Raw genomic sequence first — 18,727 nt, 5'->3', positions numbered from 1 at the left:
GTTGGCCCAGCCAATGATGGTCACATCCCATGAATGAAATGAAACAAAGGTTTGGCAGCAGAAGGCGCTCTGTCAGTGCCTGGACAATTTCCCATTTTTTATGGTTTAATTTATACTGAAGTAGTTTTGTAATTGTATGAAGATTCAAAAACAAGAAGAGATGATTGTCCCCTCCCATACCCACTTCCCTATACAGTCTGAACTGTGCTGACACTGTTCAGTCTACTCATTCACTTTCCATTCCTCTCCTGACCCTGACCTCTGCCTTCTGTCATCTCCGCCTCCACCCTTCCCTCTTGGTTCTCACATCGCTTCCTCTCAGTTGCTAACCCCATGCTGCTCTCACCAGTGACCACCCTGACTCTCCCTCCCTTTTCCCTTGCCATGACTCTTTCTTTCCCCTCTCCCTGTTCCATACCTTATTAATCAATGCCCTTATCCTCCCCTTACTCTCTGCCAAGTGGAAGAATTTAGAAATAAGTTGGTCACGAGTTATATGAACAAGTGTTCAGATGTGAAAGTGACAGTCTCCTCTTAGAAGGGAAAACCAGGAAACTATGTAAAGATACACTGCTCCCGCCCATTACGTTAGGGAGCTCCAGCACACGGAGTACTGAATTATGACTGGTTTGTCCCCATTGTGGCTAACACCCACTGAAAACATACTTGGGCATATTATAACCATGCGACTTCTACCTCAATTTCTATCATTGTACCTTTGGGTAATCTCTGTCTCATCACTTTCTGAATGATTTTTCCACTGCCCACATCTCAGAAAGAATATATTTGCCTTTCAGTGGCCACAGCACAGATTCACCAGAAACAGTAAAATCATGAGAACAGGTTGTAGTATCTGCATTTCCCTTTGCTCGAATACTGAAGATTCAAAAGATGGTGAATCAAGTGTTGAAGATGGTGAAAGAATTTGCGAGTATGTTTAGGGAGGAGCCATTCTCGTCTGGTGGGAGAGCCGAGAAACTGGAGGACAGATCTTAAAATCAGGGCAAAGCTGTTCTGGAGTAAGATTAGTAAATACTCGTTCACAGGATGGGTATGCGTCTAGTATGTTTGAAAGAGAGAGAGATTGGGGGGGATGGGGAGAGGGGAGGGGTGGAGACAGTGTGTGAAATGGTGGTAAAAAGAGCCTTCACACTAGGTTAGTGTAATGAGAGTTCCCCACTTTAACCATGCTCATGGCTTTGTCTTTCCAGATGAAACTTACCAGCAACTGGCGAAGGAAACCCTGGAGGAGCTGGATTGGTGTTTAGACCAACTGGAGACAATCCAGACCTACCGCTCTGTCAGTGAGATGGCCTCTAACAAGGTAAGCAAGTGGGAGCAGGCTGTGGGAAAACAAAATTGGGCTGCAGTGCAGTATTGGCTACTGATGTTTTTGATTAATTTAATGAACATATTTGAAACTTGTGTGTCTCCCTGAAGCCAATGTTTCTTTATCAAAAGGAGGCTTTGAATTTGATCTGTGCACAAATTCAGAAAACCTCCTGGTCCTAGCATAAGAAATGTACAAGCTTCAAATTCATTTACTTGTCTACAGTCAATTCTTTTAATAGGAACATACAAAATAAGAACAGAAGTCGACCATCCAGCCCCTCAAGACTGATAAATAAGATTATCGCTGATCTGTTTGACTTTTGAATTGCCAACACACTGTAGACCCCTTGCTCCACATACCTTCACAGTTTCCTCTGCTCAGACTGAAGACCCCAGTTTCAGAATGAGTGATGTTACAGTCAAGCTTCACTGTGTTATGGTCACTATTTCCCAACGGCTACTTTAAGCAAGTTTATTAATTCACCAAGGGGTTGTAGGGATCACTGTCTTGCCTAGTCCCACCCCTCCACCAGTAGCAACGAATTTTAAATTTAACCAAACAAACTTATTCTTACAAAGATGTAAACATTATTCACAGTTTGGATTTTCAAATTATATATATATCTACCCTTCTCAATATATCTACAGAAACCCACACAATCTGAGTAGAAACAAAAGCATGCACACTCTGCCAAGTATAAACTTAACGTACTTTGGCTAAGTGGTAGTTAACCTGTTCTGACCAAGATGGGGAGAGATCACTGCCTTTGTCTAGTCCCTCTACTCCACAGATTACAACATAAATTAATTGTTTTGACTAGTACCCATCATGGTCAACTATATGTTTTCTCTACATACAACATCGAATAAAAAGATCCATTAATCAGATTTCTTTAATAAACACAAAAGTATTGATTTATTATAAGCAAAACTTATTCAATGATTATGCAAAATTGATTAACATATTATGTTTGTAATATTAAAAGATATCCCTTTAAAAAACTCAGCAATACACACAAAAAAACACACACACACACACAAGGTAAAGCAGCAAATAAAAGAGTTCTCTCCTTAAACATTTGCTTTGGAGAATAAAAGGCTTTACCCAATAATTTTAGTTTCTGAAGGCAAAAAGAATCAGCTTTGAGATACTCAGGTGACTTAATGTGGTCCTTTGGCAGATATAGACAGGTGTCATCAAATGTAGGTAATTGTACCTGGGATCTTGGCAGACACAGCTTCCTCAGGAAGCACAGCACTGAGGAGTCTTCAAATTGCTCTTCGAGAGAAACAGACAGATCGAGCCAAACAGCTATTTTTTTTCTATGCTGTTCCCCAACTGATAGACAAAGCTATCTCCGAGCCTGCAATTAAAGCCTGCTCAAATAAAACAGCCAGAAAACTCAGTATGCACAGTCAGATGTTTTCCCTGAAGTGAGTTCAAGCAAACAAATTCAGCAATTATCTGGAAACATGCTTTTCTCAGGGAATGCTTTTGTTAAAACAGAAGTCCTTCCAATGACTTAGTTGATGTCTGACATTAATTTCTTATGTCAGTGGTTGCATTTGACTGAAGTCCCTTTGTCAAACAATGGGGCAGATTCTAAGAAAATCCTCTTCAGGATTTTTACACAAAGGATAAAGGTGACTTCTGATGGTTTTCAGCTCCACAGGAGGGCAATGATTTGTACAGGGACAGAGTGTGGACATAATCGGAGTGTGAGGAGGGGCTCTGGGTTAGCGCAGACACGGTGTAAGCAGCGACCGCGAGTGTAGACACACAATGTGAAGAGTGATAGTGTGAGCAGAGACATGGCACAGTCAGGGTGAGAGTGTGGACAGGGACAGAGCACGGACAGGGACAGAGCGCAGACAGACAGGGTGAGGGTGGGGAGGGGAGAGGGTGGGGACGGGGAGGGGGTGGGGATGGGGAGGGGGTGGGGATGGGGAGGGGGTGGGGACAGAGAGAGGGCGGGGTGAGAGAGAGCATGGGGACAGGGAGAGGATTGGAACGGGGACATGGTGTGAACACAGACCCGGTGTGGGCAGGGACACAGTGTGAACACAGACCCGGTGTGGGCAGGGACACAGTGTGAACACAGACCCGGTGTGGGCAGGGACACAGTGTGAACACAGACCCGGTGTGGGCAGGGACACGGTGTGGGCAGGGAGACGGTGTGAACAGGGACACGGTGTGAGCAGGGAGACGGTGTGAGCAGGGAGACGGTGTGAGCAGGGAGACGGTGTGAACAGGGACACGGTGTGAACAGGGACACGGTGTGAGCAGGGACACGGTGTGAGCAGGGACACGGTGTGAACAGGGAGAGGATGTGAGCAGGGACACGGTGTGAGCAGGGACACGGTGTGAGCAGGGAAATGGTGTGAGCAGGAACACGGTGTGAGCAGGGACACGGTGTGAGCAGGGACACGGTGTGAACAGGGAGACGGTGTGAGCAGGGACACGGTGTGAACATGCACACGGTGTGAACAGGGACACGGTGTGAACAGGGAGACGGTGTGAGCAGGGACACGGTGTGAACAGGGAGACGGTGTGAGCAGGGACTCGGTGTGATCAGGGACACGGTGTGAACAGGGACACGGTGTGAGCAGGGACACGGTGTGAGCAGGGACACGGTGTGAACAGGGACACGGTGTGAGCAGGGACACGGTGTGAACAGGGAGACGGTGTGAGCAGGGACTCGGTGTGAACAGGGACACGGTGTGAACAGGTAGACGGTGTGAGCAGGTAGACGGTGTGAGCAGGGACACGGTGTGAACAGGGACACGGTGTGAGCAGGGACACGGTGTGAGCAGGGACCCGGTGTGAACAGGGACACGGTGTGAACAGGGAGACGGTGTGAACAGGGAGACGGTGTGAACAGGGACACGGTGTGAACAGGGACACGGTGTGAACAGGGAGATGGTGTGAGCAGGGACACGGTGTGAACAGGGACACGGTGTGAGCAGGGACACGGTGTGAGCAGAGACACGGTGTGAGCAGGGATACAGTGTGAGCAGGGACACGGTGTGAGCAGGGAAACGGTGTGAGCAGGGAAACGGTGTGAGCAGGGACACGGTTTGAACAGGGACACGGTGTGAACAGGGACACGGTGTGGGCAGGGACACAGTGTGGGCAGGGACACAGTGTGAACAGAGACACGGTGTGAACAGGGACACGGTGTGAGCAGGGAGACGGTGTGAGCAGGGAGACGGTGTGAGCAGGGAGACGGTGTGAACAGGGACACGGTGTGAACAGGGACACGGTGTGAGCAGGGACACGGTGTGAGCAGGGACACGGTGTGAACAGGGACACGGTGTGAGCAGGGACACGGTGTGAGCAGGGAAACGGTGTGAGCAGAGACACAGTGTGAGCAGGGACACGGTGTGAACAGGGAGAGGATGTGAGCAGGGACACGGTGTGAGCAGGGACACGGTGTGAGCAGGGAAATGGTGTGAGCAGGAACACGGTGTGAGCAGGGACACGGTGTGAGCAGGGACACGGTGTGAACAGGGAGACGGTGTGAGCAGGGACACGGTGTGAACAGGGAGACGGTGTGAGCAGGGACTCGGTGTGAACAGGGACACGGTGTGAACAGGTAGACGGTGTGAGCAGGTAGACGGTGTGAGCAGGGACACGGTGTGAACAGGGACACGGTGTGAGCAGGGACACGGTGTGAGCAGGGACCCGGTGTGAACAGGGACACGGTGTGAACAGGGAGACGGTGTGAGCAGGGACACGGTGTGAACATGCACACGGTGTGAACAGGGACACGGTGTGAACAGGGAGACGGTGTGAGCAGGGACACGGTGTGAACAGGGAGACGGTGTGAGCAGGGACTCGGTGTGAACAGGGACACGGTGTGAACAGGGACACGGTGTGAGCAGGGACACGGTGTGAGCAGGGACACGGTGTGAACAGGGACACGGTGTGAGCAGGGACACGGTGTGAACAGGGAGACGGTGTGAGCAGGGACTCGGTGTGAACAGGGACACGGTGTGAACAGGTAGACGGTGTGAGCAGGTAGACGGTGTGAGCAGGGACACGGTGTGAACAGGGACACGGTGTGAGCAGGGACACGGTGTGAGCAGGGACCCGGTGTGAACAGGGACACGGTGTGAACAGGGAGACGGTGTGAACAGGGAGACGGTGTGAACAGGGACACGGTGTGAACAGGGACACGGTGTGAACAGGGAGATGGTGTGAGCAGGGACACGGTGTGAACAGGGACACGGTGTGAGCAGGGACACGGTGTGAGCAGAGACACGGTGTGAGCAGGGATACAGTGTGAGCAGGGACACGGTGTGAGCAGGGAAACGGTGTGAGCAGGGAAACGGTGTGAGCAGGGACACGGTTTGAACAGGGACACGGTGTGAACAGGGACACGGTGTGGGCAGGGACACAGTGTGGGCAGGGACACAGTGTGAACAGAAACACGGTGTGAACAGGGACACGGTGTGAGCAGGGAGACGGTGTGAACAGGGACACGGTGTGAACAGGGACACGGTGTGAGCAGGGACACGGTGTGAGCAGGGACACGGTGTGAACAGGGACACGGTGTGAGCAGGGACACGGTGTGAGCAGGGAAACGGTGTGAGCAGAGACACAGTGTGAGCAGGGACACGGTGTGAACAGGGAGAGGATGTGAGCAGGGACACGGTGTGAGCAGGGACACGGTGTGAGCAGGGAAATGGTGTGAGCAGGAACACGGTGTGAGCAGGGACACGGTGTGAGCAGGGACACGGTGTGAACAGGGAGACGGTGTGAGCAGGGACACGGTGTGAACATGCACACGGTGTGAACAGGGACACGGTGTGAACAGGGAGACGGTGTGAGCAGGGACACGGTGTGAACAGGGAGACGGTGTGAGCAGGGACTCGGTGTGAACAGGGACACGGTGTGAACAGGGACACGGTGTGAGCAGGGACACGGTGTGAGCAGGGACACGGTGTGAACAGGGACACGGTGTGAGCAGGGACACGGTGTGAACAGGGAGACGGTGTGAGCAGGGACTCGGTGTGAACAGGGACACGGTGTGAACAGGTAGACGGTGTGAGCAGGTAGACGGTGTGAGCAGGGACACGGTGTGAACAGGGACACGGTGTGAGCAGGGACACGGTGTGAGCAGGGACCCGGTGTGAACAGGGACACGGTGTGAACAGGGAGACGGTGTGAACAGGGAGACGGTGTGAACAGGGACACGGTGTGAACAGGGACACGGTGTGAACAGGGAGATGGTGTGAGCAGGGACACGGTGTGAACAGGGACACGGTGTGAGCAGGGACACGGTGTGAGCAGAGACACGGTGTGAGCAGGGATACAGTGTGAGCAGGGACACGGTGTGAGCAGGGAAACGGTGTGAGCAGGGAAACGGTGTGAGCAGGGACACGGTTTGAACAGGGACACGGTGTGAACAGGGACACGGTGTGGGCAGGGACACAGTGTGGGCAGGGACACAGTGTGAACAGAGACACGGTGTGAACAGGGACACGGTGTGAGCAGGGAGACGGTGTGAGCAGGGAGACGGTGTGAGCAGGGAGACGGTGTGAACAGGGACACGGTGTGAACAGGGACACGGTGTGAGCAGGGACACGGTGTGAACAGGGACACGGTGTGAGCAGGGACACGGTGTGAGCAGGGAAACGGTGTGAGCAGAGACACAGTGTGAGCAGGGACACGGTGTGAACAGGGAGAGGATGTGAGCAGGGACACGGTGTGAGCAGGGACACGGTGTGAGCAGGGAAATGGTGTGAGCAGGAACACGGTGTGAGCAGGGACACGGTGTGAGCAGGGACACGGTGTGAACAGGGAGACGGTGTGAGCAGGGACACGGTGTGAACATGCACACGGTGTGAACAGGGACACGGTGTGAACAGGGAGACGGTGTGAGCAGGGACACGGTGTGAACAGGGAGACGGTGTGAGCAGGGACTCGGTGTGAACAGGGACACGGTGTGAACAGGGACACGGTGTGAGCAGGGACACGGTGTGAGCAGGGACACGGTGTGAACAGGGACACGGTGTGAGCAGGGACACGGTGTGAACAGGGAGACGGTGTGAGCAGGGACTCGTTGTGAACAGGGACACGGTGTGAACAGGTAGACGGTGTGAGCAGGTAGACGGTGTGAGCAGGGACACGGTGTGAACAGGGACACGGTGTGAGCAGGGACACGGTGTGAGCAGGGACCCGGTGTGAACAGGGACACGGTGTGAACAGGGAGACGGTGTGAACAGGGACACGGTGTGAACAGGGACACGGTGTGAACAGGGAGATGGTGTGAGCAGGGACACGGTGTGAACAGGGACACGGTGTGAGCAGGGACACGGTGTGAGCAGAGACACGGTGTGAGCAGGGATACAGTGTGAGCAGGGACACGGTGTGAGCAGGGAAACGGTGTGAGCAGGGAAACGGTGTGAGCAGGGACACGGTTTGAACAGGGACACGGTGTGAACAGGGACACGGTGTGGGCAGGGACACAGTGTGGGCAGGGACACAGTGTGAACAGAGACACGGTGTGAGCAGGGAGACGGTGTGAGCAGGGAGACGGTGTGAACAGGGACACGGTGTGAACAGGGACACGGTGTGAGCAGGGACACGGTGTGAGCAGGGACACGGTGTGAACAGGGACACGGTGTGAGCAGGGACACGGTGTGAGCAGGGAAACGGTGTGAGCAGAGACACAGTGTGAGCAGGGACACGGTGTGAACAGGGAGAGGATGTGAGCAGGGACACGGTGTGAGCAGGGACACGGTGTGAGCAGGGAAATGGTGTGAGCAGGAACACGGTGTGAGCAGGGACACGGTGTGAGCAGGGACACGGTGTGAACAGGGAGACGGTGTGAGCAGGGACACGGTGTGAACATGCACACGGTGTGAACAGGGACACGGTGTGAACAGGGAGACGGTGTGAGCAGGGACACGGTGTGAACAGGGAGACGGTGTGAGCAGGGACTCGGTGTGAACAGGGACACGGTGTGAACAGGGACACGGTGTGAGCAGGGACACGGTGTGAGCAGGGACACGGTGTGAACAGGGACACGGTGTGAGCAGGGACACGGTGTGAACAGGGAGACGGTGTGAGCAGGGACTCGGTGTGAACAGGGACACGGTGTGAACAGGTAGACGGTGTGAGCAGGTAGACGGTGTGAGCAGGGACACGGTGTGAACAGGGACACGGTGTGAGCAGGGACACGGTGTGAGCAGGGACCCGGTGTGAACAGGGAGACGGTGTGAACAGGGAGACGGTGTGAACAGGGACACGGTGTGAACAGGGACACGGTGTGAACAGGGAGATGGTGTGAGCAGGGACACGGTGTGAACAGGGACACGGTGTGAGCAGGGACACGGTGTGAGCAGAGACACGGTGTGAGCAGGGATACAGTGTGAGCAGGGACACGGTGTGAGCAGGGAAACGGTGTGAGCAGGGAAACGGTGTGAGCAGGGACACGGTTTGAACAGGGACACGGTGTGAACAGGGACACGGTGTGAACAGGGACACGGTGTGAGCAGGGAGACGGTGTGAGCAGGGGCACGGTGTGAGCAGGGACACGGTTTGAACAGGGACACGGTGTGAACAGGGACACGGTGTGAGCAGGGACACGGTGTGAACAGGGACACGGAGTGAGCAGGGGCACGGTGTGAGCAGGGACACGGTGTGAACAGGGACACGGTGTGAACAGGGACACGGAGTGAACAGGGACACGGTGTGAACAGGGACACGGAGTGAGCAGGGGCACGGTGTGAGCAGGGACACGGTGTGAACAGGGACACGGTGTGAGCAGGGACACGGTGTGAGCAGGGACACGGTGTGAACAGGGACACGGTGTGAACAGAGACACGGTGTGAACAGAGACACGGTGTGAACAGGGAGACGGTGTGAACAGGGAGACGGTGTGAGCAGGGACACGGTGTGAACAGGGACACGGTGTGAACAGGGACACGGTGTGAGCAGGGACACGGTGTGAACAGGGACATGCTGTGAACAGGGAGACGGTGTGAGCAGGGAGACAGTGTGAGCAGGGACACGGTGTGAGCAGGGACACGGTGTGAACAGGGAAACGGTGTGAGCAGGGACACGGTGTGAGCAGGGACACGGTGTGAGCAGGGAAACGGTGTGAGCAGGGAAACGGTGTGAGCAGGGACACGGTTTGAACAGGGACACGGTGTGAGCAGGGACACGGTGTGAGCAGGGACACGGTGTGAGCAGGGAAACGGTGTGAGCAGAGACACAGTGTGAGCAGGGACACGGTGTGAACAGGGAGAGGATGTGAGCAGGGACACGGTGTGAGCAGGGACACGGTGTGAGCAGGGAAATGGTGTGAGCAGGAACACGGTGTGAGCAGGGACACGGTGTGAGCAGGGACACGGTGTGAACAGGGAGACGGTGTGAGCAGGGACACGGTGTGAACATGCACACGGTGTGAACAGGGACACGGTGTGAACAGGGAGACGGTGTGAGCAGGGACACGGTGTGAACAGGGAGACGGTGTGAGCAGGGACTCGGTGTGAACAGGGACACGGTGTGAACAGGGACACGGTGTGAGCAGGGACACGGTGTGAGCAGGGACACGGTGTGAACAGGGACACGGTGTGAGCAGGGACACGGTGTGAACAGGGAGACGGTGTGAGCAGGGACTCGGTGTGAACAGGGACACGGTGTGAACAGGTAGACGGTGTGAGCAGGTAGACGGTGTGAGCAGGGACACGGTGTGAACAGGGACACGGTGTGAGCAGGGACACGGTGTGAGCAGGGACCCGGTGTGAACAGGGACACGGTGTGAACAGGGAGACGGTGTGAACAGGGAGACGGTGTGAACAGGGACACGGTGTGAACAGGGACACGGTGTGAACAGGGAGATGGTGTGAGCAGGGACACGGTGTGAACAGGGACACGGTGTGAGCAGGGACACGGTGTGAGCAGAGACACGGTGTGAGCAGGGATACAGTGTGAGCAGGGACACGGTGTGAGCAGGGAAACGGTGTGAGCAGGGAAACGGTGTGAGCAGGGACACGGTTTGAACAGGGACACGGTGTGAACAGGGACACGGTGTGAACAGGGACACGGTGTGAGCAGGGAGACGGTGTGAGCAGGGGCACGGTGTGAGCAGGGACACGGTTTGAACAGGGACACGGTGTGAACAGGGACACGGTGTGAGCAGGGACACGGTGTGAACAGGGACACGGAGTGAGCAGGGGCACGGTGTGAGCAGGGACACGGTGTGAACAGGGACACGGTGTGAACAGGGAGACGGTGTGAGCAGGGAGACGGTGTGAGCAGGGACACGGTGTGAACAGGGACACGGTGTGAACAGGGACACGGTGTGAGCAGGGACACGGTGTGAACAGGGACATGCTGTGAACAGGGAGACGGTGTGAGCAGGGAGACAGTGTGAGCAGGGACACGGTGTGAGCAGGGACACGGTGTGAACAGGGAAACGGTGTGAGCAGGGACACGGTGTGAGCAGGGACACGGTGTGAGCAGGGAAACGGTGTGAGCAGGGAAACGGTGTGAGCAGGGACACGGTTTGAACAGGGACACGGTGTGAGCAGGGACACGGTGTGAGCAGGGACACGGTGTGAGCAGGGACATGCTGTGAGCAGGGAGACAGTGTGAGCAGGGACACGGTGTGAACAGGGACACGGAGTGAGCAGGGACACGGTGTGAGCAGGGACACGGTGTGAGCAGGGACACAATGTGAACTGGAACACGGTGTGAGCAGGGACACGGTGTGAACCGGGACACGGTGTGAGCAGGGACACGGTGTGAGCAGGGACACGGTGTGAGCAGGGAAATGGTGTGAGCAGGAACACGGTGTGAGCAGGGACACGGTGTGAGCAGGGACACGGTGTGAACAGGGAGACGGTGTGAGCAGGGACACGGTGTGAACAGAGACACGGTGTGAGCAGGGACACGGTTTGAACAGGGACACGGTGTGAGCAGGGACAATGTGTGAACAGGGACACGGAGTGAGCAGGGGCACGGTGTGAGCAGGGACACGGTGTGAACAGGGACACGGTGTGAACAGGGACACGGTGTGAGCAGGGACACGGTGTGAACAGGGACACGGTGTGAACAGAGACACGGTGTGAACAGGGAGACGGTGTGAACAGGGAGACGGTGTGAGCAGGGACAAGGTGTGAACAGGGACACGGTGTGAACAGGGACACGGTGTGAACAGGGACACGGTGTGAGCAGGGACACGGTGTGAGCAGAGACACGGTGTGAGCAGGGATACAGTGTGAGCAGGGGCACGGTGTGAGCAGGGACACGGTTTGAACAGGGACACGGTGTGAACAGGGACACGGTGTGAACAGGGACACGGTGTGAGCAGGGAGACGGTGTGAGCAGGGGCACGGTGTGAGCAGGGACACGGTTTGAACAGGGACACGGTGTGAACAGGGACACGGTGTGAGCAGGGACACGGTGTAAACACGGACACGGTGTGAACAGGGACACGGAGTGAGCAGGGGCACGGTGTGAGCAGGGACACGGTGTGAACAGGGACACGGTGTGAACAGGGACACGGAGTGAACAGGGACACGGTGTGAACAGGGACACGGAGTGAGCAGGGGCACGGTGTGAGCAGGGACACGGTGTGAACAGGGACACGGTGTGAGCAGGGACACGGTGTGAGCAGGGACACGGTGTGAACAGGGACACGGTGTGAACAGAGACACGGTGTGAACAGAGACACGGTGTGAACAGGGAGACGGTGTGAACAGGGAGACGGTGTGAGCAGGGACACGGTGTGAACAGGGACACGGTGTGAACAGGGACACGGTGTGAGCAGGGACACGGTGTGAACAGGGACATGCTGTGAACAGGGAGACGGTGTGAGCAGGGAGACAGTGTGAGCAGGGACACGGTGTGAGCAGGGACACGGTGTGAACAGGGAAACGGTGTGAGCAGGGACACGGTGTGAGCAGGGACACGGTGTGAGCAGGGAAACGGTGTGAGCAGGGAAACGGTGTGAGCAGGGAAACGGTGTGAGCAGGGACACGGTTTGAACAGGGACACGGTGTGAGCAGGGACACGGTGTGAGCAGGGACACGGTGTGAGCAGGGACATGCTGTGAGCAGGGAGACAGTGTGAGCAGGGACACGGTGTGAACAGGGACACGGTGTGAGCAGGGACACGGTGTGAGCAGGGACACGGTGTGAGCAGGGACACGGTGTGAACAGAGACACGGTGTGACCAGGGAGACGGTGTGAGCAGGGACACAATGTGAACTGGAACACGGTGTGAGCAGGGACACGGTGTGAACCGGGACACGGTGTGAGCAGGGACACGGTGTGAGCAGGGACACGGTGTGAGCAGGGAAATGGTGTGAGCAGGAACACGGTGTGAGCAGGGACACGGTGTGAGCAGGGACACGGTGTGAACAGGGAGACGGTGTGAGCAGGGACACGGTGTGAACAGAGACACGGTGTGAACAGAGACACGGTGTGAACAGGGACACGGTGTGAACAGGGACACGGTGTGAGCAGGGACAAGTGTGACCAGAGACACGGTTTGAACAGGGACACGGTTTGAACAGGGACACGGTGTGAGCAGGGAGACGGTGTGAGCAGGGGCACGGTGTGAGCAGGGGCACGGTGTGAGCAGGGACACGGTTTGAACAGGGACACGGTGTGAGCAGGGACAATGTGTGAACAGGGACACGGAGTGAGCAGGGGCACGGTGTGAGCAGGGACACGGTGTGAACAGGGACACGGTGTGAACAGGGACACGGTGTGAGCAGGGACACGGTGTGAACAGGGACACGGTGTGAACAGAGACACGGTGTGAACAGGGAGACGGTGTGAACAGGGAGACGGTGTGAGCAGGGACAAGGTGTGAACAGGGACACGGTGTGAACAGGGACACGGTGTGAGCAGGGACACGGTGTGAACAGGGACATGCTGTGAACAGGGAGACGGTGTGAGCAGGGAGACAGTGTGAGCAGGGACACGGTGTGAGCAGGGACACGGTGTGAAAGGGACACGGTGTGAGCAGGGAAACGGTGTGAGCAGGGACACGGTGTGAGCAGGGACACGGTGTGAACAGGGAGACGGTGTGAGCAGGGACACGGTGTGAACAGGGACACGGTGTGAACAGGGAGACGGTGTGAGCAGGGACACGGTGTGAACAGGGACACGGTGTGAGCAGTGAGACGGTGTGAGCAGGGACACGGTGTGAACAGGGACACGGTGTGAGCAGGGACACGGTGTGAGCAGGGACATGCTGTGAGCAGGGAGACAGTGTGAGCAGGGAGACGGTGTGAACAGGGACACGGTGTGAGCAGGGACACGGTGTGAGCAGGGACACGGTGTGAACAGAGACACGGTGTGAGCAGGGACACGGTGTGAGCAGGGACACGGTGTGAACAGGGACACGGTGTGAGCAGGGACACGGTGTGAGCAGGGACATGCTGTGAGCAGGGAGACAGTGTGAGCAGGGACACGGTGTGAACAGGGACACGGTGTGAGCAGGGACACGGTATGAGCAGGGACACGGTGTGAGCAGGGAGACGGTGTGAGCAGGGACACAATGTGAACTGGAACACGGTGTGAGCAGGGACACGGTGTGAACAGGGACACGGTGTGAGCAGGAACACGGTGTGAGCAGGGACACGGTGTGAACAGGGAGACGGTGTGAGCAGTGACACGGTGTGAACAGGGACACGGTGTGAACAGGGAGACGGTGTGAGCAGTGACACGGTGTGAACAGAGACACGGTGTGAGCAGGGACACGGTGTGAGCAGGGACACGGTGTGAGCAGGGAGACGGTGTGAATAGTGACACGGTGTGAACAGGGACACGGTGTGAGCAGGGACACGGTGTGAACAGAGACACGGTGTGAGCAGGGACACGGTGTGAGCAGGGACACGGTGTGAACAGGGACACGGTGTGAACAGAGACACGGTGTGAACAGAGACACGGTGTGAATATGGAGACGGTGTGAACAGGGAGACGGTGTGAACAGGGACACGGTGTGAGCAGGGACACGGTGTGAACAGGGAGACGGTGTGAACAGGGAGACGGTGTGAGCAGGGACACGGTGTGAACAGGGACACGGTGTGAACAGGGACACGGTGTGAGCAGGGACACGGTGTGAACAGGGACATGCTGTGAACAGGGAGACGGTGTGAGCAGGGAGACAGTGTGAGCAGGGACACGGTGTGAGCAGGGACACGGTGTGAACAGGGAAACGGTGTGAGCAGGGACACGGTGTGAGCAGGGACACGGTGTGAGCAGGGAAACGGTGTGAGCAGGGAAACGGTGTGAGCAGGGACACGGTGTGAACAGGGACACGGTGTGAGCAGGGACACGGTGTGAGCAGGGACACGGTGTGAGCAGGGAAACGGTGTGAGCAGAGACACAGTGTGAGCAGGGACACGGTGTGAACAGGGAGAGGATGTGAGCAGGGACACGGTGTGAGCAGGGACACGGTGTGAGCAGGGACATGGTGTGAGCAGGAACACGGTGTGAGCAGGGACACGGTGTGAGCAGGGACACGGTGTGAACAGGGAGACGGTGTGAGCAGGGACACGGTGTGAACATGGACACGGTGTGAACAGGGACACGGTGTGAACAGGGAGACGGTGTGAGCAGGGACACGGTGTGAACAGGGAGACGGTGTGAGCAGGGACACGGTGTGAACAGGGACACGGTGTGAACAGGGACACGGTGTGAGCAGGGACACGGTGTGAGCAGGGACACGGTGTGAACAGGGACACGGTGTGAGCAGGGACACGGTGTGAACAGGGAGACGGTGTGAGCAGGGACACGGTGTGAACAGGGACACGGTGTGAACAGGTAGACGGTGTGAGCAGGTAGACGGTGTGAGCAGGGACACGGTGTGAACAGGGACACGGTGTGAGCAGGGACACGGTGTGAGCAGGGACACGGTGTGAACAGGGACACGGTGTGAACAGGGAGACGGTGTGAACAGGGAGACGGTGTGAACAGGGACACGGTGTGAACAGGGACACGGTGTGAACAGGGAGATGGTGTGAGCAGGGACACGGTGTGAACAGGGACACGGTGTGAGCAGGGACACGGTGTGAGCAGGGACACGGTGTGAGCAGGGACACAGTGTGAGCAGGGACACGGTGTGAGCAGGGAAACGGTGTGAGCAGGGAAACGGTGTGAGCAGGGACACGGTTTGAACAGGGACACGGTGTGAACAGGGACACGGTGTGAGCAGGGAGACGGTGTGAGCAGGGACACGGTGTGAGCAGGGACACGGTTTGAACAGGGACACGGTGTGAACAGGGACACGGTGTGAGCAGGGACACGGTGTGAACAGGGACACGGTGTGAGCAGGGGCACGGTGTGAGCAGGGACACGGTGTGAACAGGGACACGGTGTGAACAGGGACACGGTGTGAACAGGGACACGGTGTGAACAGGGACACGGTGTGAGCAGGGGCACGGTGTGAGCAGGGACACGGTGTGAACAGGGACACGGTGTGAGCAGGGACACGGTGTGAGCAGGGACACGGTGTGAACAGGGACACGGTGTGAACAGGGACACGGTGTGAACAGAGACACGGTGTGAACAGGGAGACGGTGTGAGCAGGGAGACGGTGTGAGCAGGGACACGGTGTGAACAGGGACACGGTGTGAACAGGGACACGGTGTGAGCAGGGACACGGTGTGAACAGGGACATGCTGTGAACAGGGAGACGGTGTGAGCAGGGAGACAGTGTGAGCAGGGACACGGTGTGAGCAGGGACACGGTGTGAACAGGGAAACGGTGTGAGCAGGGACACGGTGTGAGCAGGGACACGGTGTGAGCAGGGAAACGGTGTGAGCAGGGAAACGGTGTGAGCAGGGACACGGTGTGAACAGGGACACGGTGTGAGCAGGGACACGGTGTGAGCAGGGACACGGTGTGAGCAGGGACATGCTGTGAGCAGGGAGACAGTGTGAGCAGGGACACGGTGTGAACAGGGACACGGAGTGAGCAGGGACACGGTGTGAGCAGGGACACGGTGTGAGCAGGGACACAATGTGAACAGGAACACGGTGTGAGCAGGGACACGGTGTGAACAGGGACACGGTGTGAGCAGGGACACGGTGTGAGCAGGGACACGGTGTGAGCAGGGAAACGGTGTGAGCAGGAACACGGTGTGAGCAGGGACACGGTGTGAGCAGGGACACGGTGTGAACAGGGAGACGGTGTGAGCAGGGACACGGTGTGAACAGGACACGGTGTGAGCAGGGACACGGTTTGAACAGGGACACGGTGTGAGCAGGGACAATGTGTGAACAGGGACACGGTGTGAGCAGGGGCACGGTGTGAGCAGGGACACGGTGTGAACAGGGACACGGTGTGAACAGGGACACGGTGTGAGCAGGGACACGGTGTGAACAGGGACACGGTGTGAACAGGGACACGGTGTGAACAGGGAGACGGTGTGAACAGGGAGACGGTGTGAGCAGGGACAAGGTGTGAACAGGGACACGGTGTGAACAGGGACACGGTGTGAACAGGGACACGGTGTGAGCAGGGACACGGTGTGAGCAGAGACACGGTGTGAGCAGGGATACAGTGTGAGCAGGGGCACGGTGTGAGCAGGGACACGGTGTGAACAGGGACACGGTGTGAACAGGGACACGGTGTGAACAGGGACACGGTGTGAGCAGGGAGACGGTGTGAGCAGGGGCACGGTGTGAGCAGGGACACGGTGTGAACAGGGACACGGTGTGAACAGGGACACGGTGTGAGCAGGGACACGGTGTAAACACGGACACGGTGTGAACAGGGACACGGAGTGAGCAGGGACACGGTGTGAGCAGGGACACGGTGTGAACAGGGACACGGTGTGAACAGGGACACGGAGTGAACAGGGACACGGTGTGAACAGGGACACGGAGTGAGCAGGGGCACGGTGTGAGCAGGGACACGGTGTGAACAGGGACACGGTGTGAGCAGGGACACGGTGTGAGCAGGGACACGGTGTGAACAGGGACACGGTGTGAACAGAGACACGGTGTGAACAGAGACACGGTGTGAACAGGGAGACGGTGTGAACAGGGAGACGGTGTGAGCAGGGACACGGTGTGAACAGGGACACGGTGTGAACAGGGACACGGTGTGAGCAGGGACACGGTGTGAACAGGGACATGCTGTGAACAGGGAGACGGTGTGAGCAGGGAGACAGTGTGAGCAGGGACACGGTGTGAGCAGGGACACGGTGTGAACAGAGAAACGGTGTGAGCAGGGACACGGTGTGAGCAGGGACACGGTGTGAGCAGGGAAACGGTGTGAGCAGGGAAACGGTGTGAGCAGGGAAACGGTGTGAGCAGGGACACGGTTTGAACAGGGACACGGTGTGAGCAGGGACACGGTGTGAGCAGGGACACGGTGTGAGCAGGGACATGCTGTGAGCAGGGAGACGGTGTGAGCAGGGACACGGTGTGAACAGGGACACGGTGTGAGCAGGGACACGGTGTGAGCAGGGACACGGTGTGAGCAGGGACACGGTGTGAACAGAGACACGGTGTGACCAGGGAGACGGTGTGAGCAGGGACACAATGTGAACTGGAACACGGTGTGAGCAGGGACACGGTGTGAACCGGGACACGGTGTGAGCAGGGACACGGTGTGAGCAGGGACACGGTGTGAGCAGGGAAATGGTGTGAGCAGGAACACGGTGTGAGCAGGGACACGGTGTGAGCAGGGACACGGTGTGAACAGGGAGACGGTGTGAGCAGGGACACGGTGTGAACAGAGACACGGTGTGAACAGAGACACGGTGTGAACAGGGACACGGTGTGAACAGGGACACGGTGTGAGCAGGGACAAGTGTGACCAGAGACACGGTTTGAACAGGGACACGGTTTGAACAGGGACACGGTGTGAGCAGGGAGACGGTGTGAGCAGGGGCACGGTGTGAGCAGGGGCACGGTGTGAGCAGGGACACGGTTTGAACAGGGACACGGTGTGAGCAGGGACAATGTGTGAACAGGGACACGGAGTGAGCAGGGGCACGGTGTGAGCAGGGACACGGTGTGAACAGGGACACGGTGTGAACAGGGACACGGTGTGAGCAGGGACACGGTGTGAACAGGGACACGGTGTGAACAGAGACACGGTGTGAACAGGGAGACGGTGTGAACAGGGAGACGGTGTGAGCAGGGACAAGGTGTGAACAGGGACACGGTGTGAACAGGGACACGGTGTGAGCAGGGACACGGTGTGAACAGGGACATGCTGTGAACAGGGAGACGGTGTGAGCAGGGAGACAGTGTGAGCAGGGACACGGTGTGAGCAGGGACACGGTGTGAAAGGGACACGGTGTGAGCAGGGAAACGGTGTGAGCAGGGACACGGTGTGAGCAGGGACACGGTGTGAACAGGGAGACGGTGTGAGCAGGGACACGGTGTGAACAGGGACACGGTGTGAACAG

General features: G+C 57.4%; 1 protein-coding gene across 1 annotated transcript in view; it reads left to right on the top strand.

Annotated features, from left to right (window-relative positions):
* LOC132814811 (cAMP-specific 3',5'-cyclic phosphodiesterase 4B-like) overlaps window positions 1–18,727 on the top strand; it is a 125,112-nt gene that overhangs the window by 23,400 nt on the left and 82,985 nt on the right. The window contains exon 5 of the mRNA XM_060823597.1: window positions 1,212–1,324. Coding sequence (XP_060679580.1) covers window positions 1,212–1,324 — 113 coding nt within the window. The remainder of the gene's footprint in view (window positions 1–1,211; window positions 1,325–18,727) is intronic.

Source organism: Hemiscyllium ocellatum, unplaced genomic scaffold (assembly GCF_020745735.1).
Source record: "Hemiscyllium ocellatum isolate sHemOce1 unplaced genomic scaffold, sHemOce1.pat.X.cur. scaffold_939_pat_ctg1, whole genome shotgun sequence".
Taxonomy (NCBI): domain Eukaryota; kingdom Metazoa; phylum Chordata; class Chondrichthyes; order Orectolobiformes; family Hemiscylliidae; genus Hemiscyllium; species Hemiscyllium ocellatum.
This window is presented reverse-complemented; position numbering and strand designations above follow the sequence as displayed.